At 44.0% G+C, this 23,555-nt stretch overlaps 3 protein-coding genes across 3 annotated transcripts in view; 2 read left to right on the top strand and 1 right to left on the bottom strand.

The window, feature by feature from the left end:
- The window catches only part of c2cd5 (C2 calcium dependent domain containing 5), a 38,023-nt gene extending 33,247 nt beyond the window's left edge, over positions 1-4,776 (top strand). Inside the window, exons 27-29 of the mRNA XM_083654963.1 lie at positions 1,593-1,789; positions 2,305-2,451; positions 2,598-4,776. Coding sequence (XP_083511089.1) covers positions 1,593-1,789; positions 2,305-2,451; positions 2,598-2,735 — 482 coding nt within the window. The 3' untranslated portion in view covers positions 2,736-4,776. The remainder of the gene's footprint in view (positions 1-1,592; positions 1,790-2,304; positions 2,452-2,597) is intronic.
- Positions 4,777-7,818: 3,042 nt separating this feature from the next.
- On the top strand, positions 7,819-16,975 carry lmf2a (lipase maturation factor 2a). The gene is made up of 14 exons (XM_083654951.1): positions 7,819-7,947; positions 9,094-9,347; positions 9,512-9,540; positions 9,837-10,030; positions 10,470-10,648; positions 10,900-11,038; positions 11,771-11,896; positions 12,298-12,403; positions 12,498-12,594; positions 13,297-13,479; positions 14,025-14,193; positions 14,622-14,733; positions 15,062-15,170; positions 15,284-16,975. Exons 1-14 carry the CDS (start codon positions 7,848-7,850, stop codon positions 15,722-15,724), a joined length of 2,238 nt encoding a protein of 745 aa, XP_083511077.1. The 5' UTR covers positions 7,819-7,847; the 3' UTR covers positions 15,725-16,975.
- Positions 16,976-17,190: 215 nt separating this feature from the next.
- Positions 17,191-22,556, bottom strand: miox (myo-inositol oxygenase; the record flags this gene model as incomplete). Its single annotated transcript, XM_083654956.1, has 10 exons — positions 17,191-17,299; positions 17,380-17,492; positions 17,683-17,732; positions 18,475-18,542; positions 18,948-19,057; positions 19,506-19,573; positions 19,735-19,897; positions 21,988-22,068; positions 22,216-22,296; positions 22,539-22,556. 10 exons carry the CDS (start codon positions 22,554-22,556, stop codon positions 17,191-17,193), a joined length of 861 nt encoding a protein of 286 aa, XP_083511082.1.
- Between the last annotated feature and the right edge of the window lie 999 nt (positions 22,557-23,555).

Genomic DNA, 23,555 nt, shown 5'->3' on the forward strand with positions numbered 1-23,555 from the left:
AGGAGGACACAGTCTCTAGCACACTCTGGTGATCATGCTGCCCACAAAATGCAGAACACAGTTGCATAAACAAACACACACACGCACACGCTCGAATACACTCACACATCCCTCCATGCATGCCGCTGGGGGGCGGAGCATCGTAAATCAAGCACCAGCTTATTGGCTAGAGTGTGAAAGTTGAAGCCCCGCCCCTCAGAGGGATCCGCAATCAACAGCTTTGCTCTGAATTCCCTGTAGGTGACCGTGATGATGGACAAGGTAGAAGGAAGTGATTGTCCTGCTCATGTCCCAACATCTTTCCCCTAGGATGGACTGCAGCATTGACTGTGTAAAATATGGACGTCGTGACCGCTCCCCAAAAGTGAAGCCAAAACATCTCGCTCGCCCTCTGGTGGCTGGTTGCATTATAGGTCATAAATCCCGCCCCCTCCATGTTAGCAGAGGGGACATAAACCAAACTAAAAATTTTGGCTTCACTTTTGCATAGCCGGTAGGAAGTGGAGACTCATCGTCCATCTTATATACAGTCTGGACTGCTGCCATGTGGTGACAATTGCTGGAGGAACACTTTAAAATGTCCTCTGCCTTTGCTTCACCTGGTGTACCTTACCTAGATTGTGTTATGTGGAGTAGCATTTTTAATGGAGTAAAACCCTCAGCAACCCCTTGACCTCCCTCAGCTCCCCTGTGATATTCGTTTCACGCTGTAAAGTAACTCAACATTAGAGAGAGAGACCATATTCCTGTTACCTACTCAGCTCTTAGAGGGGCTATATACGAATGCAAAAAAAAAAATCCTATCTGAATCCCACAACGCTGGAATGTTAACGCTCAGTAACGATCACGACACACCAGGAGGGGGTGCTGTTCTGCAAGATCTGGTAACATTCTCCTGTCCCGTTGTACAGTAAGTGAACTGCAATCTCATCCTGGTTTCATGGACGCAAGCAGCATCAGACAAGCTTTCAGTATAGGAGATGGAACATCCTTCACACTCTGGCTCGTGTACATGTGGCCCCAGCTCAGCTCATAGGCTGCCTCTGTCCGTTTTCCATTTCCCAAGCCTCTCTCTCGCACACAGAAGTAAACAATGTGATTATTAAAATATGATTAAAATATTGTTTATTTTATTCATGCACTTATTAAATAGCCTACTCTCTATTCACACACGTTAAGCAAGCATACACAGCTGTGCCCAGGTCTGTCTGTCTGTCTGCAGACACTGTGTAACCGTCTTTGTCTGTTCCGCCTCGAACGCATGACATGCATGGCAGCGCACGCTTTTCAAGTGATTGTCTTGCCACCATACTATTGCACGTAAATTCACAAGTGTATCTAATACACACAGACAATTGCATACACAGAAAATTGCACACACCCAGACTCACACTTGTGACTCCACGCTCACAGGATTGCATTCCACACATTGCACATTTCTTCCTGCTCCACAGTTCATATCTGCTTTAATTTTGACTATATTTGAATGTTTTCTGGTATCTCCATTCCCTCTCGTCTTTTTTTTGTGTGTGCCTCCCTTTGCTTCCCGTCTGTCTTTTGGACCCTCCTCCCTGCTCTGTCTGCAACTGCAGTCTCGTCTTCGGAGCGCTGCAGTCCGCTGCCCGAGGGTCGTTCCCGCTCGCTGCGCTCCAACCGCTCGTTTGGGAGCAGCCCCGTCACCGCCGTGGTGAAGATGACGCCGCTCTCCTTCCTCCCCGGGACGCGCATCATTAAATACCTCGGGATCATCAACATGTTCTTCATCAGAGAGACCACGTCACTGCGGGAGGTAAGAGCAGTATGACTGCAGAAACAGCACGCACAGACATAGTGTGTCATCTCATGCGAGTTGCAGACAAGGGCTGTGCCGCCTCCCCCCCCCCCCCCCCCCCCTCCATAAATATATTTAAAAACAATATTTCACAATGTAGTCATTAGCAAAAACAGCAAAATCTTTGAATAAGCAGTGTTGAGAACAATGCTCAGCCGAGTCAGCGGAGACATTCTCCTCTCTTTTATTTTAAGTCCATCAGAAGTATGGAAGACTAGTTCAGCCTATTTTTGAGGGCAGCTGTAAGTGAAAGTGTTTGTGAAAATGATGTTTTCCACAAAATGCAAACCAAGTGGAGAAAGAAACTGGCATTAATGAAACAGGACCGCTCCAGACTATCCCTCCCCGCTGCCCAGTGTCATCGACCATCGGAGGTTTTTGACTGGACGATGTGTAAACGACGGGACTTGGAACAAACCTAGTGCAGACATTTATGAACGTGGAACGTGTGTGTGTGTGTTTGCCTTCTGCAGGAGGGTGGTGTGAGTGGCTTCCTCCATTGCTTCATAGCAGAGGTGTTTGCGATGGTTCGAGCCCATGTAGCAGCTCTGGGCGGCAACGCAGTGGTTTCCTATAGCATGAAGGAATGCGTGTTCATGGAAAATCCCAACAAGAACCAGGTACGCACACACACTCAATTTCACATTCAAGTGATTCATGTTGTTACTGTCACTTTGAGATAGAGTTAACGCTCTCTGTATTTCCAGGTCTATTTATACATATGAAGTGATCAGGCTCCCTCACATCTGATTGGTTCCTCCTCCAGGCTCAGTGTCTCATCAATGTGAGCGGCGACGCCGTCATCTTCATCAGGGACACTGACCAGGAGACCACACCTCTGGCCACGCCCCCTCTGACGATCGGCAGACAGACCTGCAGTAGCGGAGCAGATGGGACCACGTGAAACCGAAACACACAGATTCTCTCAATCTGCCTACAAGGACACACATTCTGTATAGACACACACGGAGTCTCTCTAAGCCGTCCAAGTACCAGTGATTTTGGTCTGCCCTACAGTCAGGGCACCAGTAATCCAGAACAAGTAGTACACACTCTCTGTCTGTAGTGGTTTAGGAGAACCGGATGTCTCTCTTTGCGTTTGATTTTCTATGTTATAAGAGCATTGACATTGACAGTTACTGACATGGCAGTGTGGGAGTTTTGTCATCTGAGTGTATTACACAGAGTATAACAGCCAAATCACCCCTATCCATCAAACTGATGTATTATGTCCGTCCATACGGGGGTCACCCGAGACCTCTGTATTACAGCCGTCCATACGGGGGTCACCCAAAGCTCTGTTGCCATCCCTCTGTGGGCCATGCCTCATTCCATTGCTGACACTTCAGGCAGCTATGACCAGTCACTAAATGGCCAAGCTAAACTGGACACAAATACGCCATTAGAAATTATAATCAGTATTCCCTCGTTTTAGGTTTTTTTTTTTATATCTTTTATAGATCAAAAGCCCCATCTGTTCATTTTAGAGTGGCCGGACATGACTCAGTCAAGTATTCAAGTATGTTTGTTTGTTCACCGTGGCTTGCACAGTTCTTTATAATGGAAATTTCCACCCTAAAGTGGAATTTATAAAGCTTGAATCCAAACAACCAAGACAAATCAGTGATGCCATCTTGCTATCATTTTTTGACAGGGTTTAGGGCTGAGAATATTTGTTTGAATACAACCCAAATGAGATTTGATTTATATTAAAAGAAGCACTTCTAAACCAGAACATGTACCTATGTTGATGGGTAATCGACCTGGACACTCGAGTGTTCCTCAAAGCCAAAAAAAAAAGGGTGTCCTATGGGATTTCAAAGGAACTTCTCTGGAAAGTATTAAATAATGACACAATCACAGATTGCAGTCTTGTTTCTAGCTTTGTGGGTTCAAGGAGAATTAAAAAAAAATTACAACCTGGACCTTATTTCCAGCTTTAATTGTGATTTTTAACTCACCGTGATAGATTTGGTTTGATATCATGCACTGAAACAATCATTATGCTTTGAGCTGCAACCTGGAAACGAGGAATACGGGGCATGTGTAATGCGTGTATTTACATCCTGTAAATAGCTTATTTTCTGACACGCAGCAGCTCATATCCTTATTACATCATAGAGACAATGAGAAAATGAATGATGTATTTACCTTGGTGCAGCGTGCTCAGCCTGCGCTGTTTGCGCTCCGTCACATTGGTAGATAGCAGCTCCCGTTCTCCCCGCTCCTCACTTTGTAATCCATATGACGTCGGTTATTCCAGCTCAAACCAATACGGGCGGCCATCGAATTCCAATGCATTGTCCATAATCTCGAAATCAGATCAATGTCAGCGGTGTTCGCCATGCTGCTAGGCTACAGATCGACTGCTCTGAGCACTCTGGATGTGCTTTCAACTCGCCCTGTTGTGACACACGTCCGTATAGTAGCAACTGACATGTTGATGCTCCACTTGCGTTTTTAGCATCAGTTCCTTTTCTAACTTCCATAGAGCAGTGACACTTCACTACCCGTTGTCAAGAACCAACACTGCTTTGGAGCTCATGTTTTGAATGCTAGTCCTGCTGCATACTACTGATCTGTCCACCTCAACATTCATGTCCAATGCTGGAAAAAAGAGAAGACATCTCCTAGTGTAGGTGCCACAAGAAAATGTATCTGTGTAAATGTTCCCTAAAATCATATTTTAGTATTTTTTGTAACATGAAATTATATTGCTGAACTTAACTGCTCATTTTGCATGTGCAATGACATTCTGATGTTTTGACTCATATTGTGTCAGAGGAGTAGTGGTACTCTGATCCGTTATACCATTTTGTGATCAGTTTCCTATATTTGTCTATAAAACTTGAATGTACATAGACCCTGTTGCTTTCTGACTAGCAGCATGAAGACTCTTTTAATGCCATGATTCTGTATGGTTGCCTGGTAAGTCTTGCACAATAAACCCAGTAAAACCAAGATGTTTTTTCCCCTTAGTTTTGAGTTTGTGTTTGCTTACTCTATTAAATAATCATGATTCGTGGGGACAATGATCTACATTGAGTTTGATTGAGAGTGATTATTAGGATTCTTTCGTTGTTTCATGCACAACACTAATGTGGACAAATAATTATAGTGCAATTTAATTTACACACAAACGGCTCTAAGCAATTCTGTATTAGCGGTGCGTGTGCAAATGAACAAATCATTCAGAGTTCGGTTCTAAACCAGTGGTTCTCTCAATGTGGGGGTCCAGGGACCTCCAGGGGGTCCCCAGCAAACTGATGAATTGATTGACGTAAAGATTATTTCATTTACAGGAAGGTGAGACCATTTGGAGACTGTTTTGATCATAGTTTCACTGTTATCTGTATACCTACAAAATTACAACTGAGGGCCAAACCTGGTGCTTGAACTTAGTTCCTGACCCCTTTCCAAGTAACAGAAACTCAAGTCTCATTACTGGTCCTCAGGGCCAAAGCTGTTAACCCTTATAGTTATACATCATCACATGATATACTGTGTATATATATCTATTATATATATATAGAGAGAGAGAGCTATCACTCACTTTCCAAGTTTGACAACCACAGTATGATATGTTAGAGGGAAAATGCTAGCCTAGGTAAACCCAGCCCCCACGTGACCTGCTCTCTCAGTTCCCAGTCACTAGCATAGTGACTGAGAACAGGTCTGAGAGCAGGTCACGTGGGGGATGGGTTTACCCAGGCTAGGAAAATGCCTGCTTACACAGGCAAGGCATTACTTTAGTAGGCGTTTAAATCACTGCAGTGCCCAGCGATGATCATGTTTTTCTTCCATATGAATGACGCTAACCTCATCATGCAAACTTTTTTTTTTACTAAAGTAATTAAAACTAGGTAATAATTATATTGCACATTGACATCAGCATTGTCTGCCATGTTTGACAAGCAATTGTGTAAGTTAGTTGTCATGGTTACGCATGTATACCTGCAGGTTGCTCAGTGGAAACACTTTAAAAAGTTTAGCCCAGCTGCTCAAGTTCCTTGGCCAAAGTGATTTGGCTTTTGGCCATCAGTGGAAAGGGGGCATATCACAAATTAAAAGATTGTATTGAGGCACAGTGTGTGCAGGGGGGGGGGGGGGGGGGTATGCCCGCAGATGCTCTCTCATTCTTGCAGGAAACCACTCCACTGTTGTTGTTTTTACACAATTTTATTTAAACAATAAGAAAATACAGGTTCACTCACAACATATAGAGGTTACAAGACAAGAGCTTGAGGTTAAGCAAAGGCCATTCAACTCCACTGGCAGATTGTGGTAGGCACGGGAACGCCTGTCACTGGAGGCGGGCACGGGAACACACTGGTAGATTGTGGTAGGCACCGGAACACACTGGTAGATTGTGGTACACACGGGAACACACTGGTAGATTGTGGTACACACGGGAACACACTGGTAGATTGTGGTACACACGGGGACACACTGGTAGATTGTGGTACACACGGGGACACCTGTCACTGGATGCAGGCACGGGAACACACTGGTAGATTGTGGTACACACGGGAACACACTGGTAGATTGTGGTACACACGGGAACACACTGGTAGATTGTGGTACACACGGAAACACACTGGTAGATTGTGGTACACACGGGGACACCTGTCACTGGATGCAGGCACGGGAACACACTGGTAGATTGTGGTACACACGGGAACACACTGGTAGATTGTGGTACACACGGGAACACACTGGTAGATTGTGGTACACACGGGGACACCTGTCACTGGATGCAGGCACGGGAACACACTGGTAGATTGTGGTAGGCACGGGAACACACTGGTAGATGGTGGTAGGCACGGGAACACAAGTCACTGCTGGAGGAGGCAGGGTTGTCATGATTTCCCTCGGTCGGTGTTGCTGAACTGCTGTAGTAGGCGTAGCTACTTCATCCACAGTCACTTTCAAGTGCTGCTCTGCTCCTTTGCAGCGTGGTACAAACACCCTCGGCCGGTGTTGCTGAACTGCTGTAGGCGTAGCTACTTTATCCATAGTCACTTTCAAGTGCTTCTCTGCTCCTTTGCAGCGTGGTACAAACACTAGGGCATTGGCGTTAAGGTCGGGGATAATCGGCTTGGCAAGCTCATACAGGACGCAGATGGAGCCGTCCTCCCCGATGCGGTACGCCACCTCGTATGGATCCACCCACATCGTTAGCTCCGGGGGCAGCAGTCGGAACAGCTGGCGGGGGGTCAGTCCGATCCGACCGGCCACCTGGCCGAGTAGAGGGTCCACTCCGTGGTTGATGCGAATGCACCTATAGCCGGAAGCTTTCTGCGGTCTGTCGGGGAACCAGTGGTGCTCATAGTGGTCTAGCATTGTCGTTTGGACACAATCTCTGAAAACTTGGAGCTGCTGTTCGTTCAAACGACCTCTTGTTCCCAGTAGTTTGGTTAAGAGGGTCGCCGCTGCCGTTACTTCTGGCATCATTTCGGTTCTTGATCCTTGCTGTTTCATATTGTCACAGTATAACTTAGTCGTATCCACAACTGAAGCAATTAATTTCATATTTTTTTTGTCTTTTTGATTTTTCTAAAAAAGTGAGGGTTGACTAGATTACAAGTTCATGAGCATGAGCAAGTGAGGGTTGGAGTCAAGCCAGACACTTTATATAGCGCGCTGCTGGCAGGGTTGATGACGTCACAAATGACGTCAGACGAGTATGACCAATGCGTATGACCAATGCGTATGACGCGCGTATGACGCTTCCCCCACATGAGCATCATTTGAGTAACCTCGCGTCACCAGGCTCTTCTCGGCGAGAGCTGCAGCGACACCCAGAGGCCGTTCCGAGTCCGACAAATTGTTTCATGACTATCAACAATCCCAACCCAAGTCGCTACGTGTCGTGTCTCCCGGTAGGGAAGATATCCTGTTTCCTACTTCCCACTTCCCGTCCCCGCTACAACCGTTCGTTGTCCCGGTGTAACGGACTAACGGCGAGTCTCTCCACTCCAGCGAGCCGAGAGCAGCGACTGTCTTGTCCGCAGACATGATGTCGGGGCACATCACCCTGCCACGCCGCATGTTCCTCTGGTCCATGGCGGTCATCTACATGTCTGCATTTGTTTCCCTCTACTTGCAGATGCCAGGTGAGGTTTGACATCTCTCTCGCCTGTCAGAAAGCTGCTAGCTTGTGTGTTAGCTTATGTTAGCATACACTTAGCGCCAAGTGTATGCTAGCATGCCTGTTCGCGTCCGCCTTTCGTTGTGCTGTGAACTGCTAAATGTCTGGAAGTTTCTGACAGTTCCTGTTGCTACCTGTTGCTGCTCCTTGACAGCATACCTTAACGTTATAGCTAGGCTACTGCAGAGAGAGATGCACCATTGAATAGAGAGCTAGCGTTACATACTGATCCTTACCATTCGCCCTTAACAGCTGCAGCCCAGAAACATTCACCAGACTGCAGAGCTTTATTTTATGTAAACCCAACAGAACCGATTTCCTCTTTAGTCTAGTCACGTTAGTCAAGCTGTTAGATTTCGGACGGGTCCGGTGTGTCTAAGACAGGCAATGATCTAGCGTTATAATCTTGCACACACAAATGCATACTGAAAATGTGATGTCAACGAGGTTCATGCGCACATTTTACACATCTTGCATCTGTCTTTTACAGCAGCATTCTCAACATTTTTCACATCAAGGACGCAATAGTTAACATTAATCCACGGACCCCTATTTGATGAGATACAGTAGTAGTCTCTCAGACCCAAATCTGAGAATGTTTTTATTGTTAGATAACTTCTTTGTCCAGAATTCTCGACAGGTATTGTAGGTAGAGAGATAACCGTGAAAGTTTGGTTAAAATATCATTTTCTTCTACATTCTCTAATTGTGGCCTTCATCAAATTAAATAATGGTGAAGTTGAACAATTCATCAATTTGCTGGGGACCCCCGTGGTACCCCTTCAAGGAGCTCTGGGGGCCCCCGTCCACGTAGAGAACCACTGTTTTGCAGGCATAAATCAAAGCGCATTGACACACAAGACAAAGCAAAAACACAACCTATCAAAAACACAAAAAATCACTATAAGAAAAGCCATGCCCTGCCAATCAAAGTCAATATTGACAATGACAATATTGCACATTTCCTTATTTGTCCTATTATTCATTTAGAACTGCGCACTTGTCTAAGAGGTCTGATTGAACAGTCCGACTGCAGTGTGTGCAGTACAGAAAATGTGTATATATATATACAGTATATTGTATTTCTTGACATGTGTACCACCACCTCTAGGTCTGTACGGCAACGATGGGCTGCTGCCTGCGCGCTGGCAGCTGCGGTACAGCGGCAAGCCTCTGTGGGAGCAGCTGCTGTCCTCGCCCACCCTGCTGTGGCTGGCCCCTCGGCTCGGCCTGGACACGCACACCGCCACAGAGCTGCTGTGCCTGGCTGGGGCGGCGCTCAGCCTGGCCGCCACGCTGCTGGAGCCTCTCCGAGACAGCCTGGTGTTTTTCTGCCTCTGGGCCCTGTATCTGTCCTTGTACCAGGTGAGTCTGGGCCCTGTATCTGTCCTTGTACCAGGTGAGATGGTGTTTTTCTGCCTCTGGGCCCTGTATCTGTCCCTGTACCAGGTGAGACAGCACTCTTGGATTTGCACAGGTTACGATCACAGTGTCCCCAACTCTCACAATGCCTTCTGTGTCTGTTTCAGGTGGGACAGGTTTTCCTCTACTTCCAGTGGTGAGTGCAGTGGGTGATATGACAGGGCAAGAAGATTAGTAGACATTTTGAATTATTATTATTTTTATTATTATTATTTTAATTAACACAATGGTACTATTAAGAGGTTTGGCAGTTTGCTAATGGATCCCTGCCATCCGCAGCCCACTGTTACTGTCATCATAGCCATGTTTGTCTCTGTTGCTGTGCAACAGTGTTAACCACAACAAACTAACTGACAGTGCTGGGTGCTCCTCTCTCTCTCTCTTTTATCTTTCTCTCTCTGTGCTTCCTGCTCTCCATGTGATGCTGTGCAGGGACAGCCTCTTGCTGGAGACCGGCTTCCTCTGTATCCTCGTCGCTCCGCTGACGTTGCTCAGGGGGTCTCGAGGGTCCAGAGAGCACGACCGCGTGACCTTCTGGCTGCTCCGCTGGCTGCTCTTCAGACTCATGTTTGCCTCTGGAGTGGTCAAACTCACATCGCGCTGCCCCACTTGGTGGGGCCTTACAGGTGTGTGTCAGTGGAGGAAAGAAACCTGTTAGTTGTTGTTGCACCATCCTTTTCTTTGTGGGTTCGCTTTTTTTTTACACTACTAGTCGAACTGTGACAGGTTGCTGTCATATGCATCAATTTGTGCCAATAAACGCTTATAAGGAGGGAAGCTAAGTGGTTGCACATGGGAGCTATTACATATGAATGCAAGGTGTGTGTGTGTTGGGGGGTCCATGAAGGAAGGACATCATTCTTGATTGAAAATCGATTCAATCAATCGATTCAAAAGTCAATTTAACTCACATCTCGGCCATTGTAACTGCTGTTGTTAATGCAGTCGGAGTTTAACAGTCTTGTACATTGTTCTTGTTGAGCCTCTGTGGTATTTGATTCTATTACGTTTTTTTCATTTGATGATGTGGATTCAGACAAAGCATTTATATTGTTTCTTTAACAGCTCTGACGTATCACTATGAAACCCAGTGTCTCCCCACTGCGCTGGCCTGGTTTGCCCAGCAGTTGCCAGTGTGGTGGCATAAGCTCAGTGTGGTTGCGACCTTCACCATAGAGATCGCCGGGCCCTTCCTGTTCTTCAGCCCACTGCGCAGGCTCCGTCTGGGGGCCTTCTACATGCAGGTTGGTGGACATTTAGGTGCTCTCTCATTCTCTCTTCATTTGATTGGTTCAAAATCCAGGATTAAACCCCTATCACAAAATGTGAGTTGTGTGTAAAGTCTTGTGCAATTTGTTCCAGTAATCCTTGGCTAGCACTAAGTTCTTTCCTCGCACATTTTCTGTGAACTCTACAGTCATCAAGGGGTGGTTGTCTGGTTAAGTGCATCTGGAGCTGTTTGGTTTTGATGTCTTTTCCTTTCTGGTGTGTGCAGATGCTACTTCAAGTGCTCATCATCTTGTCTGGAAACTACAACTTCTTCAACCTGCTGACCATGGCCCTCTGTCTGTCTCTGCTGGATGACCAGCATGTACATTTCTGGCTACGCAAGGCACAGACAACCAACAACAATGGTATGGTAAACATAAATACTATATAATCCCTACACAGGATTCGAATGTCTAGAAAATTATGGAAAAGTAATTGGTAATTAACACTTTATTTGGATAATCTAGTGTAGGTGTACTGTAGGTATACTCATCTAACCATCTACTAGTATGCTTCTAATATTGTTTGTAACTTCCGGTACACAATTGCCTCTTCATTTAGCTTCATTATACAGGCTAGCTGGAGACCCGCTGTCATTTCCAATATTCTAATATTGTATGTTAATTGTTGTAGTGAAGAATAATGTTCAGCTAGTGATATATATGGCTTAGCTGGCAGCCATATTTCCCAGCCACAATCAGCACACATCTTATGGAGCACCCACCAAAATCTGCAAATCCTTTAATTGAGGTTACATGAAGTCTGGAATGTTTAAACTGAAAATGTGTCTGAACATGGACAGACATGCACAGTTGTCCTGATGTAACATTCAGACTTTACAGAGCTTGAATTTCTGCTGAAGGGCGTGTCCATATAGCATTTTTCTGTGCCCCCCCCCCCCCCATATTACTCAGTGACTTTGTTAAATCATGCATTTATTGAATTGAAAATTGTATTTTTATTAATACTGGATTTCTTTTCCATTTAAGCTTAGTTGTACTGAAAAACAAATAAATAAATTAAAATAAACGTAAAGACAAAAAAAAAAAAAAAGGCTAACTAAAATAATACCTTCTTCCCCTCTCTGCTCTGCTCAGACTCCAGGCTTGTGTCATGGCTGTGTTACCTGGTGGAGCTGGCAGTCTGGTCTCTTATGGTCTTTGGAGCGATCGTATGTTTCGACCTGCAGCTGGACAGTAAGAAGAGCGTCTCTTCCAGGACAGGTATGTGTGTGCTTGCAGGGCTCGACAATAAGGCTTGCCAGGGGCAAATAAAATGCCATGTCTGGCAAGTAAATCTAGCAACTCACCTGTCTGATCAGGCAAGTGGTTAAAAAAAAGGATGATAGCTGATTCGGCTATAAACTTATCATTATTATATTGTCTTTTAAAAATCCACTATTGGTCGACCTCTAAAAGACATGCCAATTGTGATGACAGATTGTCTATAATAAAACAGACTTGAGAAAATAGTAGTCTTGTTTTATTTAATTGTTCGAACAATGACACAAAACACTCATGAAATGATACTGTGTCCACTGTGTCCTGGCGTGTGCGTCAATAGTTGTGTGTGTATTCTGCCGTGTTTTCACATTCATTTATTTTCGTATTTACCGTCCTGGCAGCATTCACTTACCACCAGTTTAACGAGTTTCTGAAGACTGTCATTATCCCCTCTGTCTGGATGGGGGTCCTCTCTCTCACCTGGGAGTTGGTCAATGCCATGTTCAGGTAAGGTACATTTTATTATATGGCATCTCGTGGCGTTACCTGGTTACAGATGATGTGTTAGTGAGCAACAGCGTGAAGTGTGTGTTTCTTCTAGATGTGCTTGTGTCCATGGATTCCTGAAGAGGTTTTGGGGAACTGTCCAGTGGACCATTTTTGCTGCTGCTGCTGTCGCCATGTTCACTATCAGTCTGGTGGGTACTGACAGAGGGCGGGGTTAACCTTCACTTCATAAAGCCGATAATACATGAAAAAATACATATAGTTCTTTATAGGCATCGCGATCTGACCTTCCGTTTCCAAGAAAATTTAAATTTTTCTCTGATTGGATAGTTTGAGGTCGCCGCCAATTTTTATCTAACTGAGTCTATTCTACACATTCCAGCAATTTGCAGATGCTGCAAAGTTGCACAGTGAGAGCCGTGGTCAACTCTTTCTCAGATTGACTTCATAACTCTCATCGTTGAAACATGAAGAGTAACATAATTTCATTTTACTCTGTGACTGATTGTTTATCAGTTACAGTATGTCTAGGCAGGCTCAGTCTTTGTAAAACCCTTTGAGATATGCTTGTTGTGGTGAAGGCCTATATAAATAAATGACCTTGACTTGACACTGCAAGCAGCTTGCTGTTGGCTGACAGCCTGCATGTGGTGTTAACCATAACTTGACATTATTTCAACAGAAATTGTTATCTGGAAAAGAGTTCATATCAGCAGAATATGTAGTTTCATCCATTCCCCCCGCTGTAGCTCTCAGTTTCAGTAATAATCAGCCCTGATTTTTTTTTCCTTTTTTCCCGTACTCATTGTTGCCGATGGCTGGGAAATTTTCACCCAAATATTTTCTCGCATGTCCTGTCTCGCTTTCTGACTCTGTACATGATTCTATTCCAGGTGCCATACACCTATGTGGAGTATGACTCTAACGCCAGCCTGTGGCCGGGGGTGCGTAGGGCTTACGAGGTGGTGGACCGCTACCAGCTGGTCAACTCCTACGGACTTTTCAGGAGGATGACCGGGGTCGGCGGCCGGCCGGAGGTGGTCATCGAGGGAAGCAACGACAGAGTCACATGGACGGTGAGAGGTTAACTGATCATGGAAGGGAGGATGAACGTAGGGTCTACATTACGGTTACATTCTCTACAAATATTATATTTGCATACAGTGTTTGATTGTAGTTGCACCGTATGCATTTCCACATAAGGCAACAGTAGTGATTTTTTTTATTTTTTTTATTAAAGTTAATTAAATCAGTCAATCAAGTCATGAATGAGTCCTGCATTGACACCTTTATGGACACTTGCTGGCTTGGCTGTTATTTCTCAAGACAAGTCTAGTAGGGCTGTACAACTAATGGTATACACACCTATATCATGATTTTAGTTTCCACAATTAATAATTGTATATTATAATAGCAGCGCAGTGACAATATTGAAACATTTCATTTAGAATACCCACTGTAGCTGAACAGTCAAGATGTTGATAGATGCAAAAAAAAAAAAAAAAAAAAATTGAATTATTGGGACTATTGTGAACACGATATCCCAGTATCATTTTCCCATAATCATGCAGACCTATGTCAGTGAATTTAATATGTCGTTTCTTCTTCTCCCTCCTTTCAGGAGATAGAGTTTATGTATAAGCCAGGTAACCTCAGTGCATCTCCTTCTGCGGTGACGCCCCACCAGCCCAGGTTGGACTGGCAGATGTGGTTCGCTGCTCTGGGGCCCCATACACAGGCCCCGTGGTTCACCAGCCTCATGTACAGACTGCTGCAGGGCAAGAGAGACGGTGAGTACCTGTGAGCACTCAGTGCAGCAGTTATCCCTGCACTATCACCTAGAACTCTTGTATCTCCTTAAAACAGTGGTTCTCAAACTTTTTCAGGTCGAGGACACTGAGACTGACACAAATTAGACCATGGACCCCCCCCCCCCCCAAATGTCATCAGATGTTTTGCTTTTAGATGTTTTATTGCAGAAAATGTATGAAAAACCCATGACCTGTTTGTCATTGTGTTACTTATGGATGGTATTATAGTGAAAATAAGTGTTCCCCTATTTTGCTGGGGACCCCCTGGAACTCCCTTCAAGGACCCCTGGGGGTCCCCGGACCCCACTTTGAGAACTCCCGCCTTAAAAGAGGCCAGTGGATTTTTGTCAGAAGGGAAAGAATGAACAAGCTAAGTCTCTGAAAGCTTGTCTTTGTGTGTTCTCCAGTGATCGAGCTGATCCAGTCAGATGTATCTCAATATCCGTTCCACCAGGAGCCCCCCGCCTACCTCCGAGCCCACCGCTACAAATACTGGTTCACTGAACCAAAGGCTGATGGGTCAGTTCTCTCTCTCTCTCTCTCTCTCTCTCTCTCTCTCTCTCTGTCACTCACTCTCTCTCTCTCTCTCTCTGTTTCTGTGTTTCAATGTGACTTTGATTGTATTTTAGTCTGCTACATTGTTGCATGCTGTCTGTTGGTACTGCCTCTCATCCCTTGGAAAATGAATTCTTTATCTCAGCGGGTTGAATTAAAGAATGTTTCTCTGTCAGAATCACTCACACGACACGAAAATAAAATATTAATTCCTTCATTCATTCATTCACACCCTTATTTTGCCACCATACACACACTGGAGTATTTACAGTTTGGCTTATCTGTTTGGCAGCTCATACCCTCAACGTTGGTGGAGGAGGGTCTATGTGGAGGAATTCTATCCCACAGTGCACTTGGGCAATCCCTTCCTGGAGAACATGCTCACTCAGTATGGACTTAAGGTAAATAAATGACATGGAGAGCTATCTGAAAATAGCACCTGCTCTAAAATGATTTTTGTTCTTTGATCAGCTGAGTCCAGTAGTAACGGTGATCTCGCACTTTGTGTCTGTAGGACAAATCGCCGCCCCGTCGTGTGTCCAATGCCACCGTCCCCCAGGCTTTGAGGTGGGTGCGTTCCCAGTTGAGGGGTGTTCCTGCCCCCATGCTAATCTGGAGCTTGTTTGCCTGCAGCGCCACCCTCTGTCTGCTCCGGGCTTTGCGAGACAATGGCAAACACGCAGAAACACAAACGACCTCGGTAGTAGATAAGTCCGCTATGACTACAAGCGATCATACAGAGACTGAACCGGACAGCTACGCCGATGTTACCGGACAGTCGGATGAACAGACGGAGGAGGAGGAGGATGGGGAAGACTTTGAGGACGAGGTGGATAGAGGAGAAGAAAAAGACACTGTTGGCGATGAAGAGGAGGAGTTTGAAGAGGAGGAGCAAGATGATGAGGAAGAAGAAAAGGGAGAAGAGAATGATGACAGCCTCAGAAAGAGAAAGTGAACATTTTGACATTTTGAAGGAGCTGCAAGACAATCCTTCCGGAGAATGTTACCTGTTACCAGCGCCGCTGCCTGCCTTTATAAATCGTTACCAGCATGACCAAAGAAATCTGTCTGGAGTTCACTTGTGTTTTCTCATCAGCCCCTCAACAGTTCTGTTGCCATCTTTCATCTCCACCTTACTTCACTACATGGTTTATATCACTCGTCTACATTGTAAACATACAGTTACAGCCTAGTAAGCGGCAGATTTTGGAAACACTCCCGGTGGCTTCCTTAAGGCGGAGGTGATGTTTAATTGAAACTCTGCTCAACATGCAGAGTTCCGTTTCCTCACTGTTGTTCCTCCTCAAAAGTTCATTTTTCAAGATTTCATTCATAACTGTAATCTACAGTATGCCGGTGTCATTCAGTAAACATCACATTTCTACCCCATTTCAACCAATCCTATCACAACATGGCAAGATGGCGGCCTAGTGCCTACATGGGCAGACTTTTCTAGCCCATAAATGTTAATATATTTGGCCAATAAGTAACAAACAAAATGAAACGAACTGTAATGTCTTCATTTAATGTAGAATGCAAAGACATGTAACTGGCTCGTTAACTTGCATTCCCTAAATAACATTAACGTCCGCGGGTCTTACCCCCGGCCCCTCGGACATTCCAAGCTGGCAGCCAGCACTCTCGTCTCGGCTTTGAAACAGCAGACCACAGGGAGGCAGCCGGTTGCCCGGTTCTCTGCGGATCCCACTCATGTAGGGGCAGAACACGCTGAATCCCACTGGATTTGGGGGGCAGAACATGCCATACAAGCGCCAGGATGTCCCGCCTTTCAACCCTCTTTCTTCTCAGCCAATATTTGTTTTCAGTCTGATATGTCACCGACCCTCTGAGACCCGTTTCATTTGGTCTTTGAAGCCATCAAATCCTGCCCAGTTCATCAAGGCAGTTATTGACATTTTTATTGGTCAATCAGCAAAGCATGTACTGTTTATTGAATAAGCTTGTCCTTGTCTCCTGTGTGTGTGGTTGCATGTGTATATATATGTGGTTCTTTTTGCAAATGGGATATTCTTTTGATCACTAGCACTTTGCTTTGCATCAGTTGCTGTATGTACAATATGTACTGTATAACTCTGCACTTTTCCCTTTTTTCCACTAAATGCATGTTTTCATTTGTCACTCAGTATTAGAAATGAAACCGCACAACAATCAACATAGTACTTTTAAAATGCTTTTCTAACATTCATAATAAATTAGTTAAAAAATAAGTCTCTTGTTATGAATAATTTCGGTCACTGATTTGAAGTGAGGAATCCCCCAACGTTCTGTAACACTTAGCTTAATACTCAGATGAAGAGAATATTCAGTTAAAAAGTATACAACGCATACGAATATGTGATAATTTTCTCTTATCAGGTGTGATTTGTCACAGTTTAGTTTTGCTGCAGTGCCCTGCGTGCGTCACCACTTCAGTGTTCCAGGACAGTACTTGTCGATGAGAGACTGGTAGTAAGGCTTCAGCGTTTCAACATCAGGCATGTCGGTGGTCTTGGTGTACAGGTCAAATTTACTGTGGACAGGACAGAGATATGGGGTCAGGTCAAAGCAGCGAATAGGATGGTGAGACAGAGAGAGAGGAAGATAACATACTTGAACTCTCGAACCCACGGCAGCATGCGGAGGTCCTTGTCATTGCACAGATGCATGTAGTCTCCATGGGAGTGCCAGGGGTAGAAGGAATGGAATCGGATCATGTACAACCCCTAGGAGAGACATGAAAATGGTACCAGAAAAAAATTAATCGGATACGCAAAGGGAAAAAAAAAAATTGTTTACCTCCTAGCACTTAGTCCATGATCAGTCAGAGACGTAGAAATACTTTACAGCTTACATGCCAAGATTTTTCTACTTTACAAAGATTTAATTTCACCACTCGGACATGAATTCACTCACCTCGTCTGGTATAGAGCAGTTGTTGAACTTCATAACTCTGTAGAGATACTCTGTTGGGAATAATACAGGAGGTGACGGGCATGTAGATTAACAGACATGATGTCAGTGAGGGTACATGTGGTCTTAAGTTACTGTGGTTGAATCTAAATCTGGCTGTTTGCATTGTGTGATTTGACTTCCTAATGTACAGTATGACTTAAAGGGGAATGACACCCCTTTTAAGGATTCATATGTTCCCCGGGACGGTTCATCCAACATTTGTGATGTCACTGGGATGTCAAATCAGGGGCTGCTCCATCGACAAACAATGGGATAGTGTGGACCCAGATGCTAAGTTGAGTTATTACAGAAAAACAATATTTATACAATATAACAATAACATTAACAATATATTCTAGCATTGCTAACAGGTATACCAGAAGTTAAACCAAGAACTCACAAAAAAATATGTTTCAACAAAGATGTCATTGTCTATCCCAGTGATATCACAATTCAAGGGTTAGTTCTTCATTCTCTAGCTATATGAAATCTAATGCATGTATCTCAAGTATTGACTGAACTGTCCTGGGGCACAGAAATAGCCTACCATGAGAAGAACTATTAAAATGGTCAATTGTGCTTGTATGGACAGACACCCGACCAAGCTGGAGGTAACACGGGGGCTCGAACCTGCGACTCTTGTGTTGGTAGGCTGGGAAATCTCCCGCTGCACTACCCGGATGTCCAGGTAAATAAATGAATGTGTTATAGCCGTGGTTGTATGTGGCTTAAATGTGATGAGACTCTTCTTACCATCATGGCCCCAGGACATGAGGACTCTGTCCAGTCCACAGTTGGCTTCATAGATCCCATATTCAGTGCTAAGGAGAGGACGATTCATTAGAGTGAGAGAGAGAGAAACATACAAAGTTGACTAGTATCGCAATGCTTGTAATGATATTATTCTAAATGGTGGTGTGCAACTATTCGGATAATAAAAACGGATGAAATCTGACTACAGATTCTTAAAATTAGGGAATTACTTATGGGAATACTTTTTAAGTGAAGGCAGAGTTTGTATACAGAATTTTTTCACGATTTTTTATCTGTACCTTTGTAGCCTACTTCAAATATGGCAAAGTCTTGGGCAATCCCTTGGATTTATGTTTCTGATTACAAATTGAATGGGTCAACTAATCTAGTAGCTGACCTACACAAACCAGAAACATACAAGTCCAATGCTTCAAATCAAGGCTATTGTAACATGTGGATGTCAGTGAGTCTACCTGTACACGGGCTTTTTGTCATCTGGGTTTTCCAGGAAGGTGCTGTCTCTGAACACAATGGAGTTCTGAAACTTGCAGCCCACAGGGAATGTGTCGCCCACCACCGCCCACTGCAGCATAAACACACACACACACACACACACACACACACACGCACACACACACACACTGGATTTCTTTCCCTGACTTATATTCCATTGGAATAGACTTTTGAATGATCCCTCACTGCATTATGTCCCGCCCTAACATCCTGTTTCAACAGGAAATACATCAAATCAAGGAAGTAAAGGTGCCATTCCATTAGTCTCACGTGGCCAGTGGCAAGCCTCAAAAAAGTGTATTTTAAAAGAGATTTAAAGGAAGAAACTCGCTTATCATAATCCACCCCTAAATATATCATATCATAAAAGATCATAGCCTAAATATATCATCATAAATATCATAGCCTAAATATATCATATCATAAATATCATAGCCTATTAGTAGCATTAAATATATCATGTCATAAATATAGCAAGTAGCATTTTCCAAGTGTCTCTGCGTCTATCCATCTCTCACCTGGGGTTCTCCCCAAAGAGCCATCATTTTCCCAATATCATGGATCAGACCCACCAAGTGGAACCACTCTGGAGAAGAACAGTATGCACAGAATATTTATTCGACGTGTGTGTGTGTGTGTGTGTGTGTGTGTGTGTGTGTGTGTGTGTGTGTGTGTGTGTGTGTGTGTGTGTGAGAGAGAGATCTGGGTCAGTATATGTGTACCTGTGTGTGTGTTTGTGTGTGGTACCTTTGTCTGGGTGTGCTTTGCGGATGCCCTCGGCAGTCTGGAATGCGTGGAACGAGTTGGGGAAGTCGACATCGGGATCTGACTCATCCACCAGCTGGTCCAGAGACATGATGGCCTCCATCACCCCCATCTGGCTGTGGCTGCAGCCGGACCATTCAGTGTGCTGCGGGAGGGGGAGACACAACACCGCATGATTACCATGTGAACTGTGAGTGAGCGGGGGCAAGGAGGGAAAACCTGAGCAAGCAAAATCCCTTCCCTGGGGACAGTGCCCCTGGGCAATCCCAGAGGAACCACTTTTAAATACTGATTTATTTTCTGCCAATCAGAGGAACCGCTTTTAAATACTGATTTATTTTCTGCCAATCAGAGGAACCGCTTTTAAATACTGATTTATTTTCTGCCAATCAGAGGAACCGCTTTTAAATACTGATTTATTTTCTGCCAATCAGAGGAACCGCTTTTAAATACTGATTTATTTTCTGCCAATCAGAGGAACCGCTTTTAAATACTGATTTATTTTCTGCCAATCAGAGGAACCGCTTTTAAATACTGATTTATTTTCTGCCAATCAGAGGAACCGCTTTTAAATACTGATTTATTTTCTGCCAATCAGAGGAACCGCTTTTAAATACTGATTTATTTTCTGCCAATCAGAGGAACCGCTTTTAAATACTGATTTATTTTCTGCCAATCAGAGGAACCGCTTTTAAATACTGATTTATTTTCTGCCAATCAGAGGAACCGCTTTTAAATACTGATTTATTTTCTGCCAATCAGAGGAACATTACATTAAAAGTGGCCAAAGAGGTTGTGCAATAATTTCTCAGTAATGGGCTGTAGTTGTGTTCAGTGCAATAGTTGAGGAATATGTACGTCAAATTGTTTGTATGCGTGATTGCATGTATGGAACTGTTTTTAAGGAACACAACAACACAAAGTCCAAGACATATTTCCCCACCAGGACCAATAAAAGTAGATCTTATCTATCTTAAATGACACTATTTACCACTTTATGTTGTATGTACTGTTGTATCTTTTTATTTTATTTCTTGTAATTGTGTATTGCTGAGTGACAAAACGACCACTTTGGCACTTTGGCCTATAGCCTTGCACTTTGCACTGATCACTGGCACTTTAAAATGTTACTTTGTACTTATATTGTGTTTAACTTTGTCTGCACTTTATGTTTATGTTTTTATCCTTTTATGTTTTTATCCGGGATGTTGCGTGATGTTATGCCTGTTTTCTATGTTTTATGTCTTGCTGGGTCATACGAATAAACTTGAACTTGAACTTGAACTTGACGTTTCATTATACTAAAAGGGCCTCTTTCAATATTAACTATACTTTGGCCTTCCCTGCCTACCAACACGAGGGTCACAGGTTCGCGCCCCCGTGTTACCTCCGGCTTGGTCGGGCGTCCGTACAGGCACAATTGGCTGTGTCTGCGGGTGGGAAGCCGGATTAGGGGTATGTGTCCTGGTCGCTGCACTAGCGCCTCCTCTGGTCGGTCGGGGCGCCTGTTCTGGGCAGAAGGGAACTGGCGGGAATAGCGTGATCCTCCCACGTGCTACGTCCTGCCGGTGAAACTCCTCGCCGTCAGATGAAAAGAAGCGGCGGGCGACAGCACATGTGTCGGAGGAAGCATGGTGCTAGTCCACTGCTCTCCCCAGATCGGCAGAAGGTGAAGCAGCGACTGGGACAGCAGCGGGTATTGGCCAAGTACAATGATGAATTGTGAGTCTCGACCCTTGATCATGTAATCATTTTGTGCTTTTGTATTGCGAGTTATTGTGTTTTATGTAATTTTTGTAAAAACACTCTGATGTTTTCAAAATAAAGACGTTTAAAAAGCCAAGTACAATTGGGGAGAAAATGGGAGACAAATCAGGAAAAACTAAACTAAAAACAAAGTGTCCCTCAGTAACCTTTGGGACATTGAAAGACCGGGTACTGTACAGTAGGTATACGATCAATGCTTAGTCCAGAATGATCATTCATTGGCTCTTTGGCTTTCGTTCAAGCGGATTGGATGACCCTTTGGGAATGTTTGTTCAGTCTGAAGGGGACAAAACAAACACGTTTACAAGTTCAGAAAATATGAAGGGGAAATCACACATCCTATTTGATAGAATATTGGAAAGTGAAGAGTTCCAGTAGCTCTGTGAGACTGTGAGTTTGTGGTCAGAGGTTCTTGAATTTGTGCGTGTGTGTTTGCTGTGATTGCTGTTGCTCTCCTGAAACACTCACCTTTTGCTTGACAAAGTCCAGCGTCTGGTTGGTGTGCATCAGCTTGTATGTGTTGAACACACGATCAATTAGACTGCCACTCTGAAACACACACACACACACACACACACACACACACATGCAACACACTGTTACACACATTACAGAGAGCATCACAGGGTCATCAAATCAAGACGCTGCATATTTTAGCAGTGAACAGGGACAGGGGAGTAAGAGTGGAGTGCTAACCTCAAAGTTTCTATAGTCTGCCTTATCTTTGCTTTCCTTCTGCTCCAAGTTTGGCCGATATGCCAGAGATGGGTCTGGACCCTGAGGTTAACGGATAAAAAATATCTCATATCATATCATATATCATACATAAAACATAATAGATAAAAAATACTCAAGTTGTACATGACCAAGCATACATTATGAGTGATTGGTCATGTACAACTTGAGATTTTAATCTATTATGTGCTGCTCCAGTTAAAATGATAAATAAATAAATATATATATATATATATATATTACTTTTTTTTCTTTTTTTGCCTCTGTATTCCAGCTATACATACAATGTTGATGATTTTCATTTTGGATGAAGTCTTGGTGATGTGCAGATCCTCTGTAGCAGATCTCTTCTCTTTCTGCCTGGTTATATCCTGCTGGTTTAAAGCTTGTGTTTCAGTCCTGTAGTGTACATCAGGTCACGTCCACAGATAGTCACTCTTTAACCAAGCCTTGACTAATGGGGTGCTTCTCCGTGTTAAACCTGACTGTGTTATTGGTGTCTGTGTGTGTGTGTGTGTGTGTGTGTGTGTGTGTGTGTGTGTGTGTGTGTGTGTGTGTGTGTGTGTGTGTGTGTGTGTGTGTGTGTGTGTGTGTGTGTGTGTGTGTGTGTGTGTGTGTGTGCGCGCGCGTCTGTGTGTGTGTGTGTGTGTGTGCGTCTGTGTGTGTGTGTGTGTGTGTGTGTGTGTGTGTGTGTGTGTGTGTGTGTGTGTGTGTGCGTGTACATGTGCAAGTGGGCGTTTTCTTCCTGGGAAGAGAAGAGAAAGTTTATAAAGGATCAGCAGGTTTCTGGTTTGAGCTGGTGGAGAATGACATTGAATGAATAAACAATGTCATTAGGCCTACACCTAAAAAGATAGAATAATCTATTGTTTTCCCACCATAGAGCATTATTTATTTAGTTATTTAGTTATTTAGTTATTTATTTTCACTTAAACATGTAACAATTTTACCATGTATTTTTATTCATGGCAAAGGCAGCACTTTCAAACACTACTTGTCAATCCTATACATATACCCTGGCTATAATATACTGTAGGCTATATAAAATAATCACATGCATATAAACAAAGCAACATAAAAAAAGGGGCACTGGTTTTATAGGTGAAAATGTTATTTAGCATTATGAGTATCTTCATCACATAGAACATGTTGTAATCCTCTATCTGCTTGACCGCCAGAGTCTGTCAAGTGATTTCTCATAATCCTGGCTAGTTGCCCTACATTCAAGTCAAATGGACCACCTACCTACCTCTGTCATGCTTGGGATTGGTTGTGATAGGGGGTGGTTGGTTGGTTGGTTG

Source organism: Poromitra crassiceps (assembly GCF_964638095.1).
Source record: "Poromitra crassiceps genome assembly, chromosome: 18".
In the NCBI taxonomy this organism is placed as follows: Eukaryota; Metazoa; Chordata; class Actinopteri; order Beryciformes; family Melamphaidae; genus Poromitra; species Poromitra crassiceps.